Genomic DNA, 21,469 nt, shown 5'->3' on the forward strand with positions numbered 1-21,469 from the left:
GGATCATCCAAATGCTCTCTAGCAAACTTCAGACGGGCCCGGACATGTACTGGCTTAAGCAGTGGGACACGTCTGGCACTGCAGGATCTGAGTCCATGATGGCGTAGTGTGTTACTTATGGTAGGCCTTGTTACATTGGTCCCAGCTCTCTGCAGTTCATTCACTAGGTCCCCCCGCGTGGTTCTGGGATTTTTGCTCACCGTTCTTGTGATCATTCTGACCCCATGGGGTGGGATTTTGCGTGGAGCCCCAGATCGAGGGAGATTATCAGTGGTCTTGTATGTCTTCCATTTTCTAATTATTGCTCCCACTGTTGATTTCTTCACTCCAAGCTGGTTGGCTATTGCAGATTCAGTCTTCCCAGCCTGGTGCAGGGCTACAATTTTGTTTCTGGTGTCCTTTGACAGCTCTTTGGTCTTCACCATAGTGGAGTTTGGAGTCAGACTGTTTGAGGGTGTGCACAGGTGTCTTTTTATACTGATAACAAGTTTAAACAGGTGCCATTACTACAGGTAATGAGTGGAGGAAAGAGGAGACTCTTAAAGAAGAAGTTACAGGTCTGTGAGAGCCACAAATCTTGATTGTTTGTTTCTGACCAAATACTTATTTTCCACCATAATATGCAAATAAAATGTTAAAAAAACAGACAATGTGATTTTCTGGATTTTTTTTTCTCAGTTTGTCTCCCATAGTTGAGGTCTACCTATGATGTAAATTACAGACGCCTCTCATCTTTTTAAGTGGTGGAACTTGCACTATTGCTGACTGACTAAATACTTTTTTGCCCCACTGTAGCTGTAAAAATGGTTTCTGCCACCTCTGTCTTTTCTAAGAACTGATTCATCAAAGCTTTCATGCCAGAGAATTGTGGCATAAAAGCTTTGAAAAGTCTCAATGTAGGAGCAAATTGGAGTTGCGCCTAAATTTTGCAATTTGACAAAATGGATGGAGTAGGGGCAGAATGAGGGCATAGCAATTGCTGGTCATCAAATTCAGGGCTGCAGTTGGATGTGTAGGGAGGCACACACAGGTGTACGCTACTTGTCCGACGCTCCCGATTCTATTCCTCTTCAGACTGGCATCTTTTGCCTAGAACCCGTGGACCCATATCAACCATTCTGTCAGGTGCGTGGCCGTACATCTCCCTCCGGTCACTTCTAGGGTAGTTCCAAATCCACCCGAGCGAATGTCACTGTGGCCATGCACCAGTGAAATTTTGGATCTGGTAATGGATCCGAGTCCCAGTTGTACTTGCTGTTATCAGACATTTATGGCATATCCACAGGTTATGCCTTAAGTATCTGTCTTGAGACAATACCTTTAAGTGGTTCACATTGACAATCGCTATCACCACATGAGAAGTTTACCCTCATTTTCCTATTAGTCATTTATACCATTGCAGTTACAACCATTTGCTGATCTTTACACTTTGTTGTACACAGGTAGCTCCTTGAGCCGATCAGATTCACGACATGCTCAAAAGTCGAGTAGAAGCCAAATGGACGCCGCAAACAAAAACAAAACCCCGCTCTCTATGGAGGAAGAAAAACATCAGGATGTGTCTGCAGAAGTGAAGAAAGATTTCCTGCCACTAGAAATCCAAGGCATCTTAGACGATCTGCAGCTAGGTAGTGGATTAGATCACGCAAAACAAAGTCAAAAGAGAGGCCACAGTCCGACGAAAAGGAAATCTGAGAAGGGACAAGTCTCCGAGGAAGTGCAAATGTCTTCAAAAAGAAGACATTATGACTCTGAGCAGGTACGGCTGTATATTATGCGCCAGCAGGAAGAAAGGAAGAAGAAGCAGAATGAACAGAGAGCGGCTCAGCGGCAGGCAGAGGAACAGAAGAATAAGCGTCTGCAAGAGCTTTATCAGAAGCAACGAGAGGCTTTCAGCAAAGCAAAAAATGTCACAAATGCGCAAAAAGAGAAGGAAACTCAGGAGTCGGTGTCAAACAAATCTTTTGATACAAATTTCCTGCGGCCACAGGACACTTACAGCAAATTGCTACTGAGCGAAACCTGGCCTCGGCAGACTGAGCAAGAGACACAGGTACATGTCCTAATGTGAGCGCCGTCCTCTCTGTAATATATTGTATTATTTCAGTCACATGGTTATCTTTGGGCTTCTGGCTGTTTCTGACCTCTCCACAATAAACGTAGTCATGGCCAGGGCTGTGGAGTCGGTAAGCCAAACCTCTAACTCATCAATTTCCCTGACTTCCGACTCTGACTGTCACACACAGTGTAGGAAAGACTAAGTGCAACACGAAGGGATAAGGAGAAGGGAACCCAACACTAAGGAAGGGGGTAGTGGAGACCCCTATATAGGTTCCGCACCTATCGCCTAGCAGTATACCTAACCCCTGCCTGACCCTGGCGATAAGCCCTGCATATGGAGGGACAGGATGAGCACTAGTTAATCCTCACTACCACTAAAGACAGATGGGATACACAAATAAGGGGAACACATTGCTTGAGTAAACTCGGAGAGAAACAAAGACGTCCTCCAAACACCAAGGAGGAAGATAGCCGCCTGCTATAGCTCCAAGCCTCAACCGGGAAACGGAAATATCATTGGCAATTCCCAACACTCCAGTCCAGGTGTGTCAACTAGAGACGGAGGGAGGTTGCCACTGGGTCCAAAAGTCAGAAGGACTAGGAAGGAGTCTGCAAAGCCAACCGCTGAGACTTTCCACAGCTAGATGCAGTGCGACTGTCTGCAGCCTCTGACACACCCGTGACACTGACTCCAACCCCACAGTACTGCCTCCCTACTGAGCATGTACATAAAGTGTAGCACAGATGCATCTCAACTAAAAGCTGAGATCCTTACATCAGGAACAGAACAGACATTTCTAGGAGATTTCATAACTTTACCAAATCCTTATGAAAACATTTACAACACATCCTGCATTGTACTACTGTATCCAATTTATTATATATTTCTGGAGTCGGTTCATTTTATACTAACTCCATCTTCTCCAAAATAGACTCCTACTCCACGGCCCTGCTCTTGGCTTTGGCTTATCATCTTTGACATTTGATATATTTAATATAGCAAACTTAACACCTTACATTTTGTTTTTTCTTTTTAAGTTTAAGCCTTTGTATCAACCGTCTGGTGAATCTGACAAAGAGAACAAGGGCCAAGAGAGACCCCCTAGTGCCTCTTCCAGCAGTGACTTATCTCTCTCTGAGCCTTTACAGCCTCTACTCAGGTAGTGTGGAAAACAAATCTAAATTCATAGCATCTTGTAAAAGCTTTAATGAGAAAAACCTAAGGCCGTGTTCACACCGATGCGTTTGTGGGTTTTGTCTGAATCTCCCTAAAAACGGGACATGATTCAGAGGGACCTATAGGCTGCTGCCCGTCTGAGCAAACGGACACTGTCCGAAAAGAAACAGGGTTCATGTCATTGCCTCATCAGAGGTCCATCCAGGTCCCGTTATCTGGGAGATTCAGAAATGCAATGTGAACAGGGTCTAGGGTCTAATATAATGGTCCTCAACGAAAACCAGATATACAACAGATTGTTGTGAGTTTAATGAGGGCTTTTCTGAAAGAACAGTTTGCAGCATGTGTGTTTGGGCATTTGGCAAGTCATAGTAGAAATATGATCTCTACTAGTCTGTCACTCTAAAAAGTCAAGCGGGTTAACTTACAATCTAAGCGGGAAAGCAGGAGGAGAAGAGGTGATCCTAAAAGCTACAAATTTACAGTGGCTTGCAAAAGTATTCATACCCCCAACACTACCGCACCCCCTTGTAACTTTTTGCGTTTTGCTACCTCACATCCTGGAATTTCACTTTCTCCTACGCCTCATTGAGGGACACAGGACCATGGGTGTTATGCTGCTGCCACTAGGAGGACACTAAGTGAATATAGAAAGATTAACTCCTCCTCTGCAGTATACACCCCTTCACTGGCCAGTATTCATCCAGTTCTTGCTTAGTGTCTGTAGGAGGCACTTGGGTCTGTTTCAGACCCCAACTTTCTTATTTCAATTTTAATTTTTCTGTAAATTTTTATTTTTTAACGAATGGAGTGAAGGGGGCAACAAATTCCTTTTCTAGGGCCCGCTCTCCCCCGAACCATCAACAGGCAAGCACGGCGAGTATACCTCCCCGTCCCTCTCCTGCGACGTCTGGGGCACGCCTAATCTTACTGGGGCGACGGTTCCTCTTTGTCCCGATCTCCACCCCCCGCAAGACGGCGAGCACAGAGAGTCCTGGCTCTCATGTTCCTCTCCGGGGCCCGACAGCTGAACAAAGGCCCACACCTGATGGCGTCACTGCAGCCCCACGACCGAAACCCCCGCCCTTTGAGGACAGAGGCGAAGATGGATGAAGGGTCCTCTCAATCCCCCAATCGGGGGCATGGATTGAGCGTGCACCCTCAGTGACAGGAGGCCTGCTGCACTGTGAGTATGTACCTTCCTCGCGCTTCCCTGCGTCGGAAGGTGTGGTCCTGGTCCCTGGAAGAGGCGCTGTCGGCCGGGTGACAGCGGCCGTCAGCATCGTTCCGTCGCGGCCGCCGGCGCGCATCGCCGGCAGGCCTCAGAGATTTAGTCCCCGGCTTTTCAGCCGGACTAGGCCGCGGTGGACGTAACTCCGCCCATTGCCAGAACTCCGCCCTCTATCTCGGTGCTTCTCAGGGGCCATATTGCTTCTCATCTTCTGCGGGGACATCACGCTGACTGACAGCTCCCAAAGCTACGGGACCGCCGAACAGCCATCCTATTCCTCCCCGGGGACACAGGCACAGGACCATGGGTAAGCTGCACCAGGAGAGCTTAACCCCTTCCCTGCACTATAGCGCATACCCTGCCTATCCTGCCCTTATCTCTAAAGACACACTATGTCTCAACCTAAAGAGGCCAAAAGAGTTCACAAAAAGCACAGTGTTTTTCACTTCCTGTGCCACTTGCAATACTGCCCTGCCCCGAGCTCACAATACTCCGTTATGTGCGAATTGTGACCCGGCCTCTGTGCAACCGCCTCCCGCCGCCGACCCTGCAGAGCCTAGTCCCCCTCAGTGGGCCGCTTCCCTGTCACGATCTATGGCTTCCCTGGCCAGGGCAATAGACTCCCTCCGGGTTCCCTCTTTAAGTCAGACGGCGGAGAACTCTGGCAACGGTACGGATCCGTCCACCAGCAGGGGGCGTACCCTGTCACTAAGGGCTCGGGTCTCCAGAAAACAGACACATGTCACATTCTCTGATCACGGTCGTGCCACATGTCACGTTCGCTGATCACGGTCGTGCTTGCGTTTCAGTATCTGCGAGCTCAGTTTCTCGTTCCCCTTCTCTGGAGAACTTAAATGACTCTCAATATGAGTCCGAGGCTTCTTTCGTCCAGGATTCCTTGACTTCCCAAGAGACGCTCAATTCTCTCAACAAGACCCTGAAGGTGGACGAGGAATCCGTATCCACTCCGGAACACGTGGTGTCTTTTAAAAAGACTAAACGTGTCCAAAGATGCCAGTCTTCTAGGCTGGGGAGCTGTGTTCCTTCATCACACTGCTCAGGGTCGCTGGTCCCCCCCAGGAATCGTGCCTTCCGATTAACATGTTGGAAATTCGGGCAATCAGGTTGGCGCTTCTCAAATTTCATCCCTTCCTGGCGGGTCACCCAATCAGGATTCAGTCTGACAACGCCACTGCAGTGGCATACATCAACCGCCAAGGGGGAACCCGCAGCAAGACAGCTATGAACGAGGTAGGCTACATTCTCCGATGGGCCGAGAAAAAACGCTCAATGATTTCTGCAGTTCACATCCGCGAGTGGACAATTGGGAGGCAGATTTCCTCAGTCGTCAAGGCCTCGACTCCGGGGAGTGGTCTCTCCATCCGGAGATCTTCCACCAGATCTGCTGTCATTGAGGAATTCCGGATGTGGATCTGATGGCCTCACGGCTAAATTCCAAAGTTCCCGACTTCATAGCTGGGTCCCACGATCCAGCAGCCATCGGGGCAGATGCTCTCGTACTCCCGTGGCATCATTTTCGGCTTCTGTACATATTTCCCCCGCTTCCTTTACTGCCGAAAGTCATCAAGAAGATCAGCGCGGAGAGGGTACCGGTAATCCTGATTGCGCCAAACTGGTCGCGCTGCGCATGTTACGCGGAACTCGTTCAACTAGTCGCCGATGTTCTCTGGCGATTACCGAATCGCGCAGACCTGCTATCACAGGGCCCCATTTACCACCAGAACTCCGAGGCCCTGTGCTTGACGGCATGGCCATTGAGTCCTGGGTTCTAACCCAGGCAGGTTTCGCTCCGGAAGTCATCTCTACCATGGTCAGCGCTAGAAAGCCTACGTCTATGCGCATTTATCATCGCACTTGGAAAACCTTCTTTTCCGGGTGCAACGACCGGGGATGTTCTCCTCTTGAATTTTCCATCCCTGCCATCCTCGAATTTTTACAAACGGGTTTAGACTTAGGTCTTGCCCTTAGTTCTCTCAAGGGGCAGATTTCAGCCCTGTCCATTCTGTTCCAATGCAGGATTGCCAAAAGATTACAAGTGAAAACATTCATTCAGGGAGTCTCCAATAGGGTGCCGCCCTATAGGATGCCGTTGGAACCATGGGACCTTAATCTGGTCCTAGGAGTTTTGCATCAGGCTCCTTTTGAACCTCTACAGGAGGTTTCCCTTTCTTTTGTTTCATGGAAAGTTGCTTTCCTAGTTGCGGTCACCTCTATTAAACGAGTCTCTGAGCTGGTGGCTTTGTCTTGTCAAGTTCCGTTCCTGAATTTTCATCAGGATAAGGTGGTGTTGAGAAAATCCCCGTCTTTTCTACCGAAAGTTGTCTCCTCTTTTCATCTCAATTAGGACATTGTTTTACCGTCACTCTGTTCGGCACCAGTACATCGCATCGAGAAGGCCCTACACACACTGGATTTAGTGAGAGCTCTTAGAAGATACGTCTCGCGGACAGCGTCTTTCCGCAGGTCAGATGCCCTGTTTGTGCTCTTGGAAGGACCAAGGAAAGGGTTTCCCGCTTCCAAGGCGACAATAGCCAAAGGGATTTGTGCGGCTATTCACGAGTCCTACCGAGTCGGAGGTCTTCCTGTCCCAACAGGGATTAAGGCTCACTCCACTTGGTCAGTGGGTGCGTCTTGGGCCATCCGGCACCAAGCCTCGGCAGCACAAGTTTGCAAAGCTGCGACTTGGTCCAGCCTGCATAGGTTTACAAAACATTACCATATTCACTCTCAGGCCTCGGCAGATGCGACCGTCGGTAGACGAATTTTGCAGGCGGCAGTGCCACATCTGTAACTTGTGGGTTCAAGGAGCAATTGCAGTTGATTGTTTCCCACCCAGGGACTGCTTTAGGACGTGCCATGGTCCTGTGTCCTCCAATGAGGCGTAGGAGAAAAGGAGATTTTTGTGTACTCACCGTAAAATCCTTTTCTCCGAACCAATCATTGGGGGACACAGCACCCACCCTGTTAACCTATTGGCTTTGGTTTTTCTGTGTTGACTTGGTTTTGACATAGTTCATCCTTGTTAAATTTTAAGCTCCTACTGCTTTGTTACCAAACTGGTTCACTTAGAGCCAGTAGAAGGGTATATACTGCAGGGGAGGAGCTGTTCTTTCTGTATTTGCTCAGTGTCCTCCTAGTGGCAGCAGCATAACACCATGGTCCTGTGTCCCCCAATGATTGGCTTGGAGAAAAGGATTTTACGGTGAGTACACAAAAATCTCCTTTTTTTTCCTTGAGGGTTTGCATCACTTCATGTAAAAAACATGCCTTCAACTGTGAACATTTTAAACAGGACAAAATAACTGGAAACTTCAGTGTGCATAACTATTTACCCCCTAAAGTCAGTACTTTTTGTGCCTCGTTTTACGGCAATTACAGCAGCAAGTCGCTTTGGATAAGTCTCTTATGAGCTTTCCACATCTTGTTACTGTGATTTTTGCCCATTCCTCATGGAAAAACTGTTCCATCTCCCTCCAGTTAGATGGTTCCTCCAGTGAACAGTAGTGATGAGCGAGTATACTCATTGCTCGGGTTTTCCCGAGCACACTCGGGTGGTCTACAAGTATTTTTTAGTGCTCGGAGATTACTTTTTCATCGCCTCAGCTGAATTATTTACAGCTACTAGCCAGGCTGAGTACATGTGGGGGTTGCCTGGTTGCTAGTGAACAGCAATCTTCAAGTCTGACCACATATTCTCAATTGGATTAAAGTCTGGGCCTTAACTAGGCCACTCGGAAATATTTACACATTTCCCCTTAAATCACTCAAGTCTTTCTTTAGCAGTATGCTTTGGTTCATTGTCTTGTTGGAAGGTGAACCTCTGTCCCAGTCTCAAATCACTGACAGGCTGAAAAAGGTTTTGCTGAAAACATTCCTGAGTTTCACACCATCCAGCTTCCTCTCGACACGTACCATTTTCCCTGTCCCTGATGTCAAAAAACTTCAAAAACACTGTTTTGGGGGTGACGAGCTGTGTTGGTTTGGCCCCAGACACCGCGCGTTAAATTTTGGTCTCATCAGACCACAGCACCCTCCTCCATACATTTGGGAAGTTTCCCACGTCTTTTGGCAAACTCAAAACTAGCCTTACAATTTTTGTTGGCAAGTTAAAAGGGTTTTTTTCTGCCCACTCTTCCATAATGGCCTTCTCTGCCTCACTTGGCAGGTTTGTTGTGGTACCATGTGCTTTCCACGTGATATTGGATTTGGTGATGTTCCAGGGATCATCAGAGATTGGAATTTTTTTTTAGAACCCAAGCCTGACTTCTACTTCCCAACAACTTTGTCCCTGACTTGTTTGGATATCTCCTTGGTCTTAATGGTGGTGTTTGGTTAGTGGTGCCTCTTGCTCAGTGTTGTTGCAGCCTCTGTGGCCTTTTAGAAAAGGTAAAGTGTATCTACTGACAGACTGAGGGACACTTGGCTTGCACACAGGTGGATGTCCTTTCATTAAGCATGTGACTTATGAAGGTAGTTGCTTGCGACAGAAATTTGTAGGGGCTTCATTGCAAAAGGAGTGAATACATATGCACATGCCAGTTTTTAGTTATTTGATACATTTAATTTATGGGATAAAATCTATGCCTGAGATCTCATCTGCCAAGATCTTGGTGCCTAGATCTCCATCTGTGCATGCGCTGCCCCCGGCGGCCATTTTCCCAGTGCCCACCGCACAGGGAACCATTGAACTGCGTGGGGCACTGGCCTTTCACAAAATGTCGGCAAAGCACCCCCCACCCCCCAAGAGGTGCTCACTCGCTATGGGTTTCAACCACGAGGTGGCGCTCCTAGCAATCTGGCAATGACAACCATAGAGGTCTGCTTCAGACATCTGGTAGTCAATGCCTTGACCTGCGATCATGAGAAAAGGTACCTGATGCGCGGTATTTAATTTACGTTGCGCTTCCGGTAAGCTTAAGTTAAATGTCGCTTTCAGAGATTGACCGCAACATTTAACTAGTTAACAGCTACATGTGGATCGCGATTCCACCCTCGGCTGTTGCGGGCACATGGCATATAGATCAGCTGCCATGTGCCCGGAAAGGTGCGGGGCTCAGTGCCGGACCCGCACCAAACGGGGAGTCTGACGTGGGCGTACTATTGCGCCCAACGTCAGAAAGAGGTTAAATATATACATTTTCTTCCTGAAGGTATCCATATCTGTTTTTTTTTTTTTTTTTTTAAATGATTGCAGAGGACAACTTATTACTGTAATTACTGTATACATTTACATTCCTTTTGTTGATTTTTTTTTTTTTTTAACTATCAATTTTCTGCTTCTACTTTTATCAATATGTTTTAGGAGTGACCTTATGGAGGCCTATTATCCTAAGCCTGACAAGGTGACATCAAAGGCCACATTACCTCAAACTCAGTTTCTTGCTCTTTCTAAAGACTTGGAAACATTTCTCAGCCCAAGAAAAAACACAGCAAATCTGTTTCCAGTGACTCAGAAGACAAATGCACAGTTTAAGACATCCACTGATTTTAAGAGCAACTTAGATCGTATAGAGTCTCTAAAGGCGACAGCCAAGTCTCTGTCTTCTAGAATCGAAAATGAAGCTAAAAAGTTGGCCGGTGGTTCTCTAAATTTACCAGTAGCTTGGTCCTTTGAACCTGACTCAAAACCATCAGTAAAATTAGCATGGCGAAAACCAGACAGTCCTCCAGAAAAAGAAAGCCAAATAGATGTGTTCTCCAATAGGATTCAGAAAATGCTGAGTACATGTTCTAGTCATTTCTCCCAGGATGACCTTCCCGGAGCTAGCCACCTATACCGGAAGCATCCTGAGGAATTATCTGCACTACTGGAGAGCTATGACGACAAGGAGGACAACAATCAATCGGCACAAAAACCTGGACAGTGTGTGATGCCTTCACCGTCTCAGAAGAAAGCAAGTGTTTCCCCCAATTCCAGTACCAGCTCCATCAGTGAAGGACCCATTTTGAGTGAAGGCAGCTTCTCTGAAGGAGAGGGTCAACTTAGACGCACATCTCCTCTTCACGCAGAAAGCACTCTTAAAAATAAGGAGTATTGTATCAAGGATTACAGATCTTTTGCTCCACTTGTTGAATTCCAGAGAGAAGCTGATAAATATCCTCCGCTGGCTTCCAATGTGAGATCTGATTTCCAAGGCCCCTGGGAAGAGCTGACTAAAGGAAGTCCTCACAGTGTGATCAACATCTTCACCAGGACGTTCCAGCACCATGGGAAAGGTTAGGCTAGTAGTGCATGTTTTGTGGAAGCCTTAGCCAATTCCTTATGAAACAAAACATTTAAATGTTTGTCTCTTCTAGATCGTAATGGATATGAAGAACATGAGCCAGATCACCAGCCAGTATTGTCAGCAGGCAGTCCTCAGGACAGTCTCTCCTATGCCGATGACTTCATTTCATCCCATGTTAGCGATTCAGCAACGGATTCTCAAAAAGACGCTCCTCAGAGGTTATTATGCAGTTTTACAATACTACTAACAGGTGTTTTCTTATTAATACAGAGTTTTGACATTTTGGAGCAATTTTGTGTAAATTGAGTTCTTCTGATTTGGATTCACTACTAATGGTTCAATGAGTTCTCCAGGTTTGGCACAAGTCTGCATTCACTCTATATGACTGCGGACTTGTGAATCCTCGCGCCGTGTATAGCATGTACTGTCAGGATTCTCTGGTGCTGACTAGTGATGAGCGAGTATACTCGTTGCTCGGGTTTTCCCGAGCACGCTCAGGTGGTCTCCGAGTATTTGTGAGTGCTCAGAGATTGTTTTCCTTGCTGCAGCTGCATGATTTGCGGCTACTAGACATCGTGATTACATATGGGGATTCCCTAGCAACCAAGCAACCCCCACATGTACTCGGGCTGGCTAGCAGCTGTAAATCCTGCAGCTGCGTCAACAAAAACTAAATCTCCGAGCAGTCACAAATACTCGGGGGGGAAAACCCGAGCAACGAGTATACTCGCTCATTACTAGTGCTGACGGCAAGGCCAGGCGGTTACGAGACCACAAGTATGCAATATGCATACTCCGGGCTACAATCCAAAGTTCACACGCCCATAGTGTTTTAGTGGAAATCAGAATCTGAACCTTACAAGCTAATATATCTGCATTAAGAAATAAAAATTACATTTTTTTTCAGCTCTGTGGCCATTATTCCTTGAAGTGGCCAGTTTAAATGTTAAAACTGGTGAAAGGGCCTCTTTACTACCATGTTTAAGTGGGTTTAAAGGGCTATTACCATCCAGAACATTTATGAAGCCTTCCCAATAAAGATAGATCACTGTACCATTGTAGAAGCACAGCAATTGATCTCTTCGGTATAGTTCTCACTGTCTAGTTTCCCCAGAAAATAATATTTATGTGATGTTCTGGTTTTTTCCATGATACTCTACAGTGATATCAGTGCCTCCAGTGTCCATAAAGAACTACCTCTTGTAAAATCTCGGAGTAACTCCTCACCACATTCTGCACAATCTCTCTCTGCTGCTTCATCTCCTTCGTCGTCTTCATCTCAGAGAAGCAGCACAAAACGTAAGTTAAATGTGAGCTTCTGTGATGTATCGAGGCTAAAAAGGTTGTCTAGGTTTGCCACGAAAGTCTGCAGTCACTTTGTGATTCCAGACTACTGGATCCTCGTAGCGCACACTGTCAGGATTCTCCGGTGCCGACCGCAAAACTGGCCTGTACGTGAAATGGATACTTCCGACCACAATAGAGTGACTGTAGATTTTCATGACAAACCTGGACAATGCCTTTCAGGGTCAGATCCACCACAGTGCAGGAATGAGTATAAGTGGGAATTCAATTAATTTCTCTTATTTGCGGTGTAGGTAAGGTTTGGCAGAATAATACTTCTCCGGTCTCTGTAAAATTCGAGCAAAACTCATCTGGTTCTGAAAATAAAAGCCAAAGGAGCAAACCAACATCCCCAGTTTTGACTACTAGCAAAGATCGTTCAGCAGGCTCTGACTCGGACAGCACAATGGGCGATGTTTCTTCTCGTTCCATTACAAGGTTAGACACTTGTGCGGCTTCATAGAAATGCAATCAAACTATTATCCATGGTTTTGTAGTGATGAAATCTCTCCATCCCTTCACTTTGTGTATTTCAGCCTCATGTCTGACACTGGAAAAGATATAAAAAGTCAGCAGTCGAACTTTAAGGATGTAGGAGGACAAGTACTACCGCCATCTGGACATCAAGTAGGATCACATGCACCGGTTTCAGTAACGGATACTGGGCAAGGTATGCAGATAATCAATTTTTATATTTTGGTACAAGTAGACCCTTTGATGATCACATTTGTATAATTAGATTAGGTTAATCCCAGTAAACATAAAGGTACCGTCACACTTAGCGACGCTGCAGCGATACCGACAACGATCCGGATCGCTGCAGCGTCGCTGTTTGGTCGCTGGAGAGCTGTCACACAGACCGCTCTCCAGCGACCAACGATGCCGGTAACCAGGGTAAACATCGGGTAACTAAGCGCAGGGCCGCGCTTAGTAACCCGATGTTTACCCTTGTTACCATCCTAAAAGTAAAAAAAACAAACACTACATACTTACCTACAGCCGTCTGTCCTCCAGCGCTGTGCTCTGCACTCCTCCTGTACTGTCTGTGTGAGCACAGCGGCCGGAAAGCAGAGCGGTGACGTCACCGCTCTGCTTTCTGGCTGACCGACGCTCACAGCCAGTACAGGAGGAGTGCAGAGCACAGCGCTGGAGGACAGACAGCTGTAGGTAAGTATGTAGTGTTTGTTTTTTTTACTTTTAGGATGGTAACCAGGGTAAACATCGGGTTACTAAGCGCGGCCCTGCGCTTAGTTACCCGATGTTTACCCTGGTTACCAGTGAAGACATCGCTGAATCGGTGTCACACACGCCGATTCAGCGATGTCTGCGGGGAGTCCAGCGACCAAATAAAGTTCTGGACTTTCTTCCCCGACCAGCGACAGCACATCAGGGGCCTGATCGCTGCTGCCTGTCACACTGGACGATATCGCTAGCGAGGACGCTGCAACGTCACAGATCGCTAGCGATATCGTCTAGTGTGACGGTACCTTAAGTCTTCTTTCTTTATCGCCTCTCATTGGGGGACACAGGAACCATGGGTGTATGCTGCTGCCACTAGGAGGCTGACACTATGCAAATAAAAAAGTTAGCTCCTCCTCTGCAGTGTACACCCCACCGACTGGCATTATACTCTTCAGTTTAGCTTAGTGTCAGTAGGAGGTGGACACGGGTCTTTCATTAGACCCTTATCTACCTCAATGTGCGTCGTTTCCTTTCAGGTTTCCGGAGGGATACAGGGTGAGCAGTCACACCTGTAGTCCCACAATGCGGACTATGAGTACGGTGTGTACTGCCACCCCGTATCCTCATAGATCCCTCATCAGGACCAAGATCCTAGCACACAAGCGTGCTCAGAAGTCCGGTCCTGCATCCGTCCCCCACCCACTCGCCCACCAGAGCCTGTCGGTCGCGGAGACGAGGACGTCCATCAGCCCCTGGACGTCTGATACCTTCCAGGTTAGTACCGGCGTGGGATGTCTAAGGTGAGTATATTACCTAACGATCCACTGTGATACCCATCCCACAAATTCACAAAGGAGTGCCTTATTTAGGGGTTTTCAGGTGCAGGTCACCTTACCTCCTTTCTGGAGCTGGGCCCATTTCTTTCAGCCGCCGCACTGCTTCTTTGGCCGCGGCCGCCTTGCCCTTGTGCCGGCGCGGCTTCTTTACCACTAGCCGCTGCACAGCTGGTCCTGCCGCTCTCAGCGGCGTCCTTGCCATCAGTGCGGCCCTCTCGGTCTGCCACACTGCTTGCGGCTGCCCGACTCCGGCCGCTGCAAGCGGCCGTTCATTATTTTCTTCAGTGCGGCGGCTCTGCTAAACAGCCGCCGCACCGCTGCGGTCCCTGCAGCTACTTTTCCCAGGCCGCTGTATGCGGCCGTCCAGCCCGTTTTTTGGCGCGGCGGCTTGCAGGCCGCCACACCGCTTTGTGCCTGCTGTGGTGTGCGGCGTCTCAGCTGCCGCCCCGATCCCTCCCTCAGTCGCCGCGGCCTTTTCCGGCACCTAGCTCTATTTTAGGCCCCGACTTCGGCCGGGGCCTACTTCCGGTGCCGGACTCCGCCCCCTTCTCCTCTTCGTCGGGCGGGCTTTTCTCCCGCCCGACAACCTCTCTGGGACAGGGGCACAGGTCCCGCCCTTTTCCCCACCCACCGGCGCCATCTTGGAACACGAGGTTCCTCTGCACCTGTCGCATTTCTCAGCGGTCAGCTTCCTCTGATCAGACTGCAGCAGAAGCCCACATCCCCTGCTAGAGGGACTACCTTTGCCGGAGGTCCATTCATCAAGCCGGACAGCTCTCTGAATTCCTTTCTCATCTACCGTGAGTAGCTCTGCACTGCAGACTGACACCCTCCCCTGCCCCACTGTCCCCTAACCCGCTGGCATTTCTTCAGGGATCTCTTAGTCACGTACTTTGCATGTTCGTCCTGTAACAGCAAGCTTCCCTCAGGTCAGTCCTCCCCGCTGTGTCAGTCCTGCAGCAACCCGATTGTTCCCACCGCCCAGGATCCCCCGGCTGTTCCGCCCGAGAGTGATCCCCCCCCCATCCCAGGCTGGGCCTCCTCTCTGTCACAATCGGTGGCCGATTTAACACGGGTGTCCCAAACCCTGGTGGCCGCGCTGGATCGTTTACCCCTGCAGACCCCTGCAGTGGCCAGCGGGTCGCAGGAACCGCCGCCCGAGCCCTCCTTGATAAGCCACAAAAGGTCCAGACAGAAACGTCGGTCTGAGTCCTCTTCTCGCTCCATCTCGCCACACGGCCCTCCCCTGCGGTCGGCGTCCCCTCGACCCTCCTCCCCTGAGTCAGGCGAGGCATTCTCTGATGCGCCCTCGGAGGATATTTCGGAGCTGGATTCTAACCAAATCGCCACCATGAGGGAGATGGTCCAGAATCTCATTGGGGCAGTAAACCAATCCTGTGGCATAAAAGATCCCTCTACGGAACCCGCAGATCAGGCGGTTTCTTTAGACGGGCCAGACCACCTTCCAAGTTTTTTGCTCCTCATCCTGAATTTGAGGAGATCATGTCCAGAGAGAGAGAGAACCCCACTAGGCGTTTTCAGAGGGGAAAACGCCCGGGTGTGCTATATCCCTTTTCTCCAGAACTTACCGCCAATTAGACGGTCTCTCCCTCGGTGGATCCACCTGTGTCCAGGCTGTCCACCAACACGGTGCTTCCTCTGTCCGGCGGAGCATCTCTGAAGGACTCTAACGATAGGGCTATAGAATCCTTGGCGAAGTCAGCTTTTGAAGCGGCTGCAGCGGCTATGTGCCCAGCCTTTGCTTCCACTTGGGTTTCTAAATCCATCTCCATATGGGCCAAAGGGCTCCGTCGAGGTATCCTGGACGGGGCGCCTCCCGTGCAACTAGCGGAGTTTGCCAACCAGATTTCCCACGCTGGTGAATACCTGGTCTCTGCCTCCCTGGATGTCGCGTCTTGTGCGGCTCAGGCTTCCAGCAATGCCGTTGCCATCCGCTGCACCGTTTGGCTCAAGGCCTGGCAGGCGGACTTATCTTCTAAAAAGTCCCTCACTAGTCTGCCCTTCCAGGGCTCTCGTCTCTGTGGTTCCCAGCTGGATCAAATCATTAAGGACGCCACCGGGGGTACAAGTTCTCTTCTCCCCCAGGCTAAGCCTCGTCGCCCTCATCCTAGACGGCAGTTTCGCTCTTTTCGGCCCTTTCGTCGCTTCGCTGCATCAAACTCCTTTTCCCAGCAGCAACCGAGGCCACAGGCACGTCAGGAGAAGAAGGCGGTGTCCTTTAGGCCCACTCCGTCCTGGCGTCCTCGCTATTCCCAGGGTAGATCCTCCAGGCCCAGGACCGGAAGATCCACCTCGGCATGACTCTCGACAAGACTCCAGCCCAACTCCCAGGTTGGGTGGCCGTCTTCTCCTTTTCAGGGACGTCTGGAATTCCGCAGTAGAGGACGCATGGGTCAGGGAAGTTGTATCCTCTGGATACAAGATAGAGTTCGCCTCCCGACCCAGGGATCGTTTCTTCCAATCCCGTCCTCCAGGAGATCCCGCTCTAGTTCCGGGCTTCTTTGCAGCCATCGCTTCTCTGCTCAAATCCGGGGTAATCGTTCCCATCCTAGAGAGAGAACGGTTCTCGGGTTTCTACTCGAACCTTTTTGTGGTACCGAAAAAAGACGGCAAGGTTCGCCCCATTCTAGACCTCAAATTGCTGTACAGGAGAGTTCGCCTGAGACACTTCAGGATGGAATCCCTTCGTTCGGTAATTGCTTCCAGGGAGGCCCAGGAATTTCTATGCTCAATAGATATCCAGGACGCCTACCTCCATGTCCCGATATTTCCCGGACATCACCGTTTCCTGTGCTTCGCAGTGCAACGAGAACACTTTCAATTCGTCGCCCTGCTGTTCGGTCTCGCAACCGCGCCAAGGGTGTTCACGAAGATAATGGCGGCGCTGATGGCCATCTTGAGAGTCAGAGGCTTGGTCCTATTTCCATACCTCAACGACATCCTCATCAAGGCTCCGTCCTTTGCTCAGGCTCACGTAAGCCTGTCCATTGTTCTCGACACCTTAGCCCGTTTCGAGTGGCTGGTCAACCGGAAGAAGTCCTGCCTTTATTCCCTCTCAGCGCATCATCTTTCTGGGCATGCTTTTCGACACTCGTCAGACCAGAGTCTTCCTTCCCAAAGACAAGAGATCCACTCTTTGTCGGGACATACGCTTGCTCCAGGGTCCTCGGCCTCCCTCCCTCCGATCGGCCATGAAGGTTCTGGGAAGGATGGTAGCTACATTGGAAGCGATTCCCTTCGCCCAATTTCATTCGCGACCCCTTCAGCAAGCCATTCTGTCTTCTCCCTGGATCGGCCGATCAGACTCTCTTCTCGGGTCAAGCGGTCCCTCAACTGGTGGCTGACGTCACCTCTCATCTCCCAGGGCAGGTCCTTCCTTCCAGTTCTCTGGCAGGTAGTGACAACGGACGCCAGCCTGTTCGGCTGGGGTGCGGTTTTTTCGCCACCTGACGGTTCAGGGCCGTTGGTCGTCGCAGGAGTCATCTCTGCCAATCAATGTCCTCGAAATTCGGGCCATCTTTCTGTCCCTCCGCCACTGGGTAAGGATCATCAGGGGCCTGCCAGTCCGGATCCAGACGGACAACGCCACGGCTGTGGCATATGTCAACCATCAGGGGGGGACCCGGAGCTCCTTGGCCCTTGCCAAGGTATCCAAGATCCTCCTCTGGGCAGAGGCAACGGTTCCGGTGATATCCGCGGTGCATATCCCCGGCGTGGACAACTGGGCCGCCGACTTCCTCAGCCGCGAGGGCCTCGCGGCAGGGGAATGGTCCTTGCATCCGGAGGTCTTCCATCAGATTTGTCTTCGATGGGGCACTCCGGACGTGGACCTCACGGCGTCTCGAATCAACAGGAAGGTTCTGCAGTTCGTCTCCAGGTCCCGCGATCCTCTCGCAGTGGGCGTCGAGGCTCTGGCCATTCCTTGGTCACAGTTCGAGCTGCCCTACCTGTTCCCACCCCTTCCATTACTTCCCAAACTGTTGAAGAAGATCAAAGCGGAAGGGGTGCCGGTCATCCTGATCGCCCCGGATTGGCCCAGGAGAGCTTGGTTCGCGGAGCTCGTCAACCTTCTCGCGGACGCTCCCTGGCGCCTTCCAGACAGGCCCGATCTGCTGTCCCAGGGTCCGATCTGCCACCCGAATTCTCGGTCGCTCAGTTTAACGGCGTGGCTGTTGAGACCGCGGTTCTAAGAGCGTCCGGCCTTTCGGACCGGGTGATTCACACCATGATTCAGGCTCGGAAGCCTTCGTCTCCCAGGATCTACTACCGTACCTGGAAGGCTTACTTCCGTTGGTGCGAATCCAACCGCGTTCCGCCTATGGTTTTTTCCCTGCCTTCTCTTTTGGCCTTCCTTCAGGCAGGACTGGATTCGGGCCTGGCTCTTAGCTCCCTAAAGGGCCAGGTTTCTGCGCTTGCCATCCTCTTTCAGAAGAGCTTGGCCTCTCGGCCACAGGTTAAGACCTTCTTTCAAGGAGTAGCCCACGCTGTTCCACCGTACAGAGCCCCTGTGGACGCATGGGACTTAAACCTGGTACTGGACGTTCTGAGGGTTTCCCCCTTTGAACCTCTTAGGGAGATTCCTCTATCTGTTCTATCTTGGAAGGTGACCTTTCTTGTGGCCATCACGTCTATTCGCCGCGTTTCCGAGTTGGCGGCCCTGTCTTGCCGTCCTCCGGCAGGACAAGGTGTTCTTCCGGCCTCCACCTTCTTTTCTTCCTAAGGTGGTTTCCACCTTCCACCTCAACGAGGACATTGTTCTACATTGTTCTACCTTCCTTTTGTTCAGCTCCGACTCATCCTCTGGAGCGATCGTTGAACAAGCTGGACCTCGTCAGGGCAGTGAGGATCTATCTGGACAGAACGTCCACTTTCCGGAAGACGGATTCTTTTTTCGTCATTCCTGATGGCACGAGCAGAGGCCAACCGGCTTCTAAAGCGACTATTGCTCGCTGGATCAGAATGGCAATTTTGGAGGCTTACCGGGTCAAGAACAGAGTGCCCCCTCCTGGGATTAAGGCTCACTCTACCCGGGCAGTCGGCGCCTCCTGGGCGGTGCACCACAGGGCTTCCGCCCTACAGCTTTGCAAAGCGGCAACTTGGTCTTCCATCCACACGTTCGCCAAGTTTTACAAGGTCCATACCTACACTTCGGCGGACGCCGGCCTAGGCAGAAGGATCCTGCAGGCGGCAGTAGTGAGTCCTCTGGCCTGATGGAAGTCTGTTTTTTCCCGCCCTAGGGACTGCTTTGGGACGTCCCATGGTTCCTGTGTCCCCCAATGAGAGGCGATAAAGAAAACAGGATTTTTGGTTGCTTACCGTAAAATCTGTTTCTTGAAGCCTCCATTGGGGGACACAGCTCCCTCCCAATGTTTCTGTTGTTATCTGTTCTATGACTGTTCTCACGTTTACAGTTCTCAAGTTTGTGGTTATGGTTTTTCAACCTTTTTCTTTTCTCCTACTGCTTTCTCACTAACTGAAGAGTATAATGCCAGTCGGTGGGGTGTACACTGCAGAGGAGGAGCTAACTTTTTTATTTGCATAGTGTCAGCCTCCTAGTGGCAGCAGCATACACCCATGGTTCCTGTGTCCCCCAATGGAGGCTTCAAGAAACAGATTTTACGGTAAGCAACCAAAAATCCTGTTTTTCCCCTTATGTAATTGTGTGTATAGCAGGTTCTCTGCGATTCTCTCCTGCCGGCTTACACCAACGTCTGTCTGCTGAGCTGAACTACCTTGGTGCTATGGAAGAATCTGTTCGGCAGCTGTGTGATGTTGAGCGTGTGCGTGGGATTTCTCTGGCACAACAGGAAACCGTATCACTCGCACAAATACTGAAGGTAAAATAATAATACAAAAAAGGAGACCTACACCTCTAAAAGTCAGCTCATCCAAATAGATCCACTGCTCGGAAATTGTTGTGTCGTCAGGAAATGGAGGAAAAAATTAGTTCACATTGTTAAAGGCATTACCTCCTGCACGTTGTGGTGCCTGGCCCCGACGTGCGTTTCAGCCTACTGCCTTCATCCGGGAATCCATTTATAGGAGCACACTGCTCTAAATACTCTAGACTTGCTGCGTGGCAGTGCACTCTTGCTAGACATTCTGGTCTAGCGGGATGGTTACGCCACTGGCCCAAACTGCATCCTCAGATTTTGAAAGTAGAGAGGCTGCTTTGCTATGTAGAATCAGGAGGGTGCAGAGGCTCTGATGCCAGCTAGTAGATCCAGTGATCCTGTCAGCTTCAGAGCAGCACTTACATGCTCTGTTGCAAAGATTTGCAGGCATGAGCTTCTTTCCTAGGAGATCAGCCTCCGCTAACCAATTGCAGAAATGGCTGGTAACCTAGACACTGAGCAGTAAACAATAGAATTAAAAGTCCCTCCGTACTTGAGAACAGAGAGGATTTTTAACAACCAGTGCATTGCAAAGTTGCTAGTTTCTACACTCACTTTGCAATTTTAACAAATGATGAGAATGAGAATTATCCCTGAATGCGAAGCTATTTTTATTGGTGGCCAGATCATTGTTTAAAAATAAAAAAATTCCACAAGTCTGTGGTTCTCTCCATTGGATGCTGGACTTTTTCTCCTTTATCTTTAGTACTTTGCAATGTGAGCAATAGTCAAAGAAAACCTAAGTAGAATTTCCAACATAATCAGCTTCATTCTATCTGTACTTTATAAAGCTTTTTTTGGAGATTCCCTTTACAAGTCTACTTATATGGAAAATTTATCACAATGTGTTTTTAAAGGCTCAGCAACAACGGCATGAGCAAAATATGTCGGCACTGCGGCAGCAGGCGGAGCAGGAGGCTCAAGCAAGTATGAGGCAGCTGGAGGAGGCGCGACAGATCGCAGCAAAGGTAAAAGGAGTCGTGGGCTACAGTCTGTGGCAGTATCCCGAATAAAGTGGCAATAATATTACCGTGCGTTTTCTGATGGCTCCTGACACCATGTATTTCTTCCTTTTCACAGACACAGGCAGAAATGCTTCAGCGCTTCCAAAAGACCATAGAGTCATGTGCCTCCCAAAATGTGAACCGACTACAGGAGGTGAGCGGCATCCAGCTTATTGAGCTCTTGCCAAAATTCGCCATGGTAAATCTGTTTCAAGTCAGTACTCTGATGTTTGTAGATTCCTGATAATTTAAGTGAAAAGGCACTGCACCCCTTTACTCCAATCTTCCCAGCAGGGAAAATGACGTACACAATGCTCCATTCCTCCCTTTTATGTTTTTATCGGCTGCTGTTTTGAGGTACAGGCATGTGGGCTACATGATGTAGGAAAGATGAGTTCCAGGAAAACAAAGTGTGAACGTCCTCGGCCAGCATCCTTGAAGTCTCTTGTGATTACTAGGCCCCTGTGCTGT

At 49.6% G+C, this 21,469-nt stretch overlaps 1 protein-coding gene across 4 annotated transcripts in view; it reads left to right on the top strand.

The window, feature by feature from the left end:
- CEP350 (centrosomal protein 350) overlaps positions 1-21,469 on the top strand; it is a 67,924-nt gene that overhangs the window by 29,603 nt on the left and 16,852 nt on the right. For 3 of the 4 annotated variants that reach the window (XM_069737714.1, XM_069737717.1, XM_069737716.1), the window contains exons 7-16: positions 1,443-2,053; positions 3,100-3,221; positions 9,793-10,706; positions 10,788-10,935; positions 11,880-12,016; positions 12,316-12,499; positions 12,598-12,731; positions 19,771-19,937; positions 20,852-20,962; positions 21,075-21,152. In XM_069737714.1, the coding sequence (XP_069593815.1) occupies positions 1,443-2,053; positions 3,100-3,221; positions 9,793-10,706; positions 10,788-10,935; positions 11,880-12,016; positions 12,316-12,499; positions 12,598-12,731; positions 19,771-19,937; positions 20,852-20,962; positions 21,075-21,152 (2,606 nt within the window). The remainder of the gene's footprint in view (positions 1-1,442; positions 2,054-3,099; positions 3,222-9,792; positions 10,707-10,787; positions 10,936-11,879; positions 12,017-12,315; positions 12,500-12,597; positions 12,732-19,770; positions 19,938-20,851; positions 20,963-21,074; positions 21,153-21,469) is intronic. The other variant, XM_069737715.1, reaches the window with a different exon arrangement.

Source organism: Ranitomeya imitator, chromosome 8, assembly GCF_032444005.1.
Source record: "Ranitomeya imitator isolate aRanImi1 chromosome 8, aRanImi1.pri, whole genome shotgun sequence".
In the NCBI taxonomy this organism is placed as follows: Eukaryota; Metazoa; Chordata; class Amphibia; order Anura; family Dendrobatidae; genus Ranitomeya; species Ranitomeya imitator.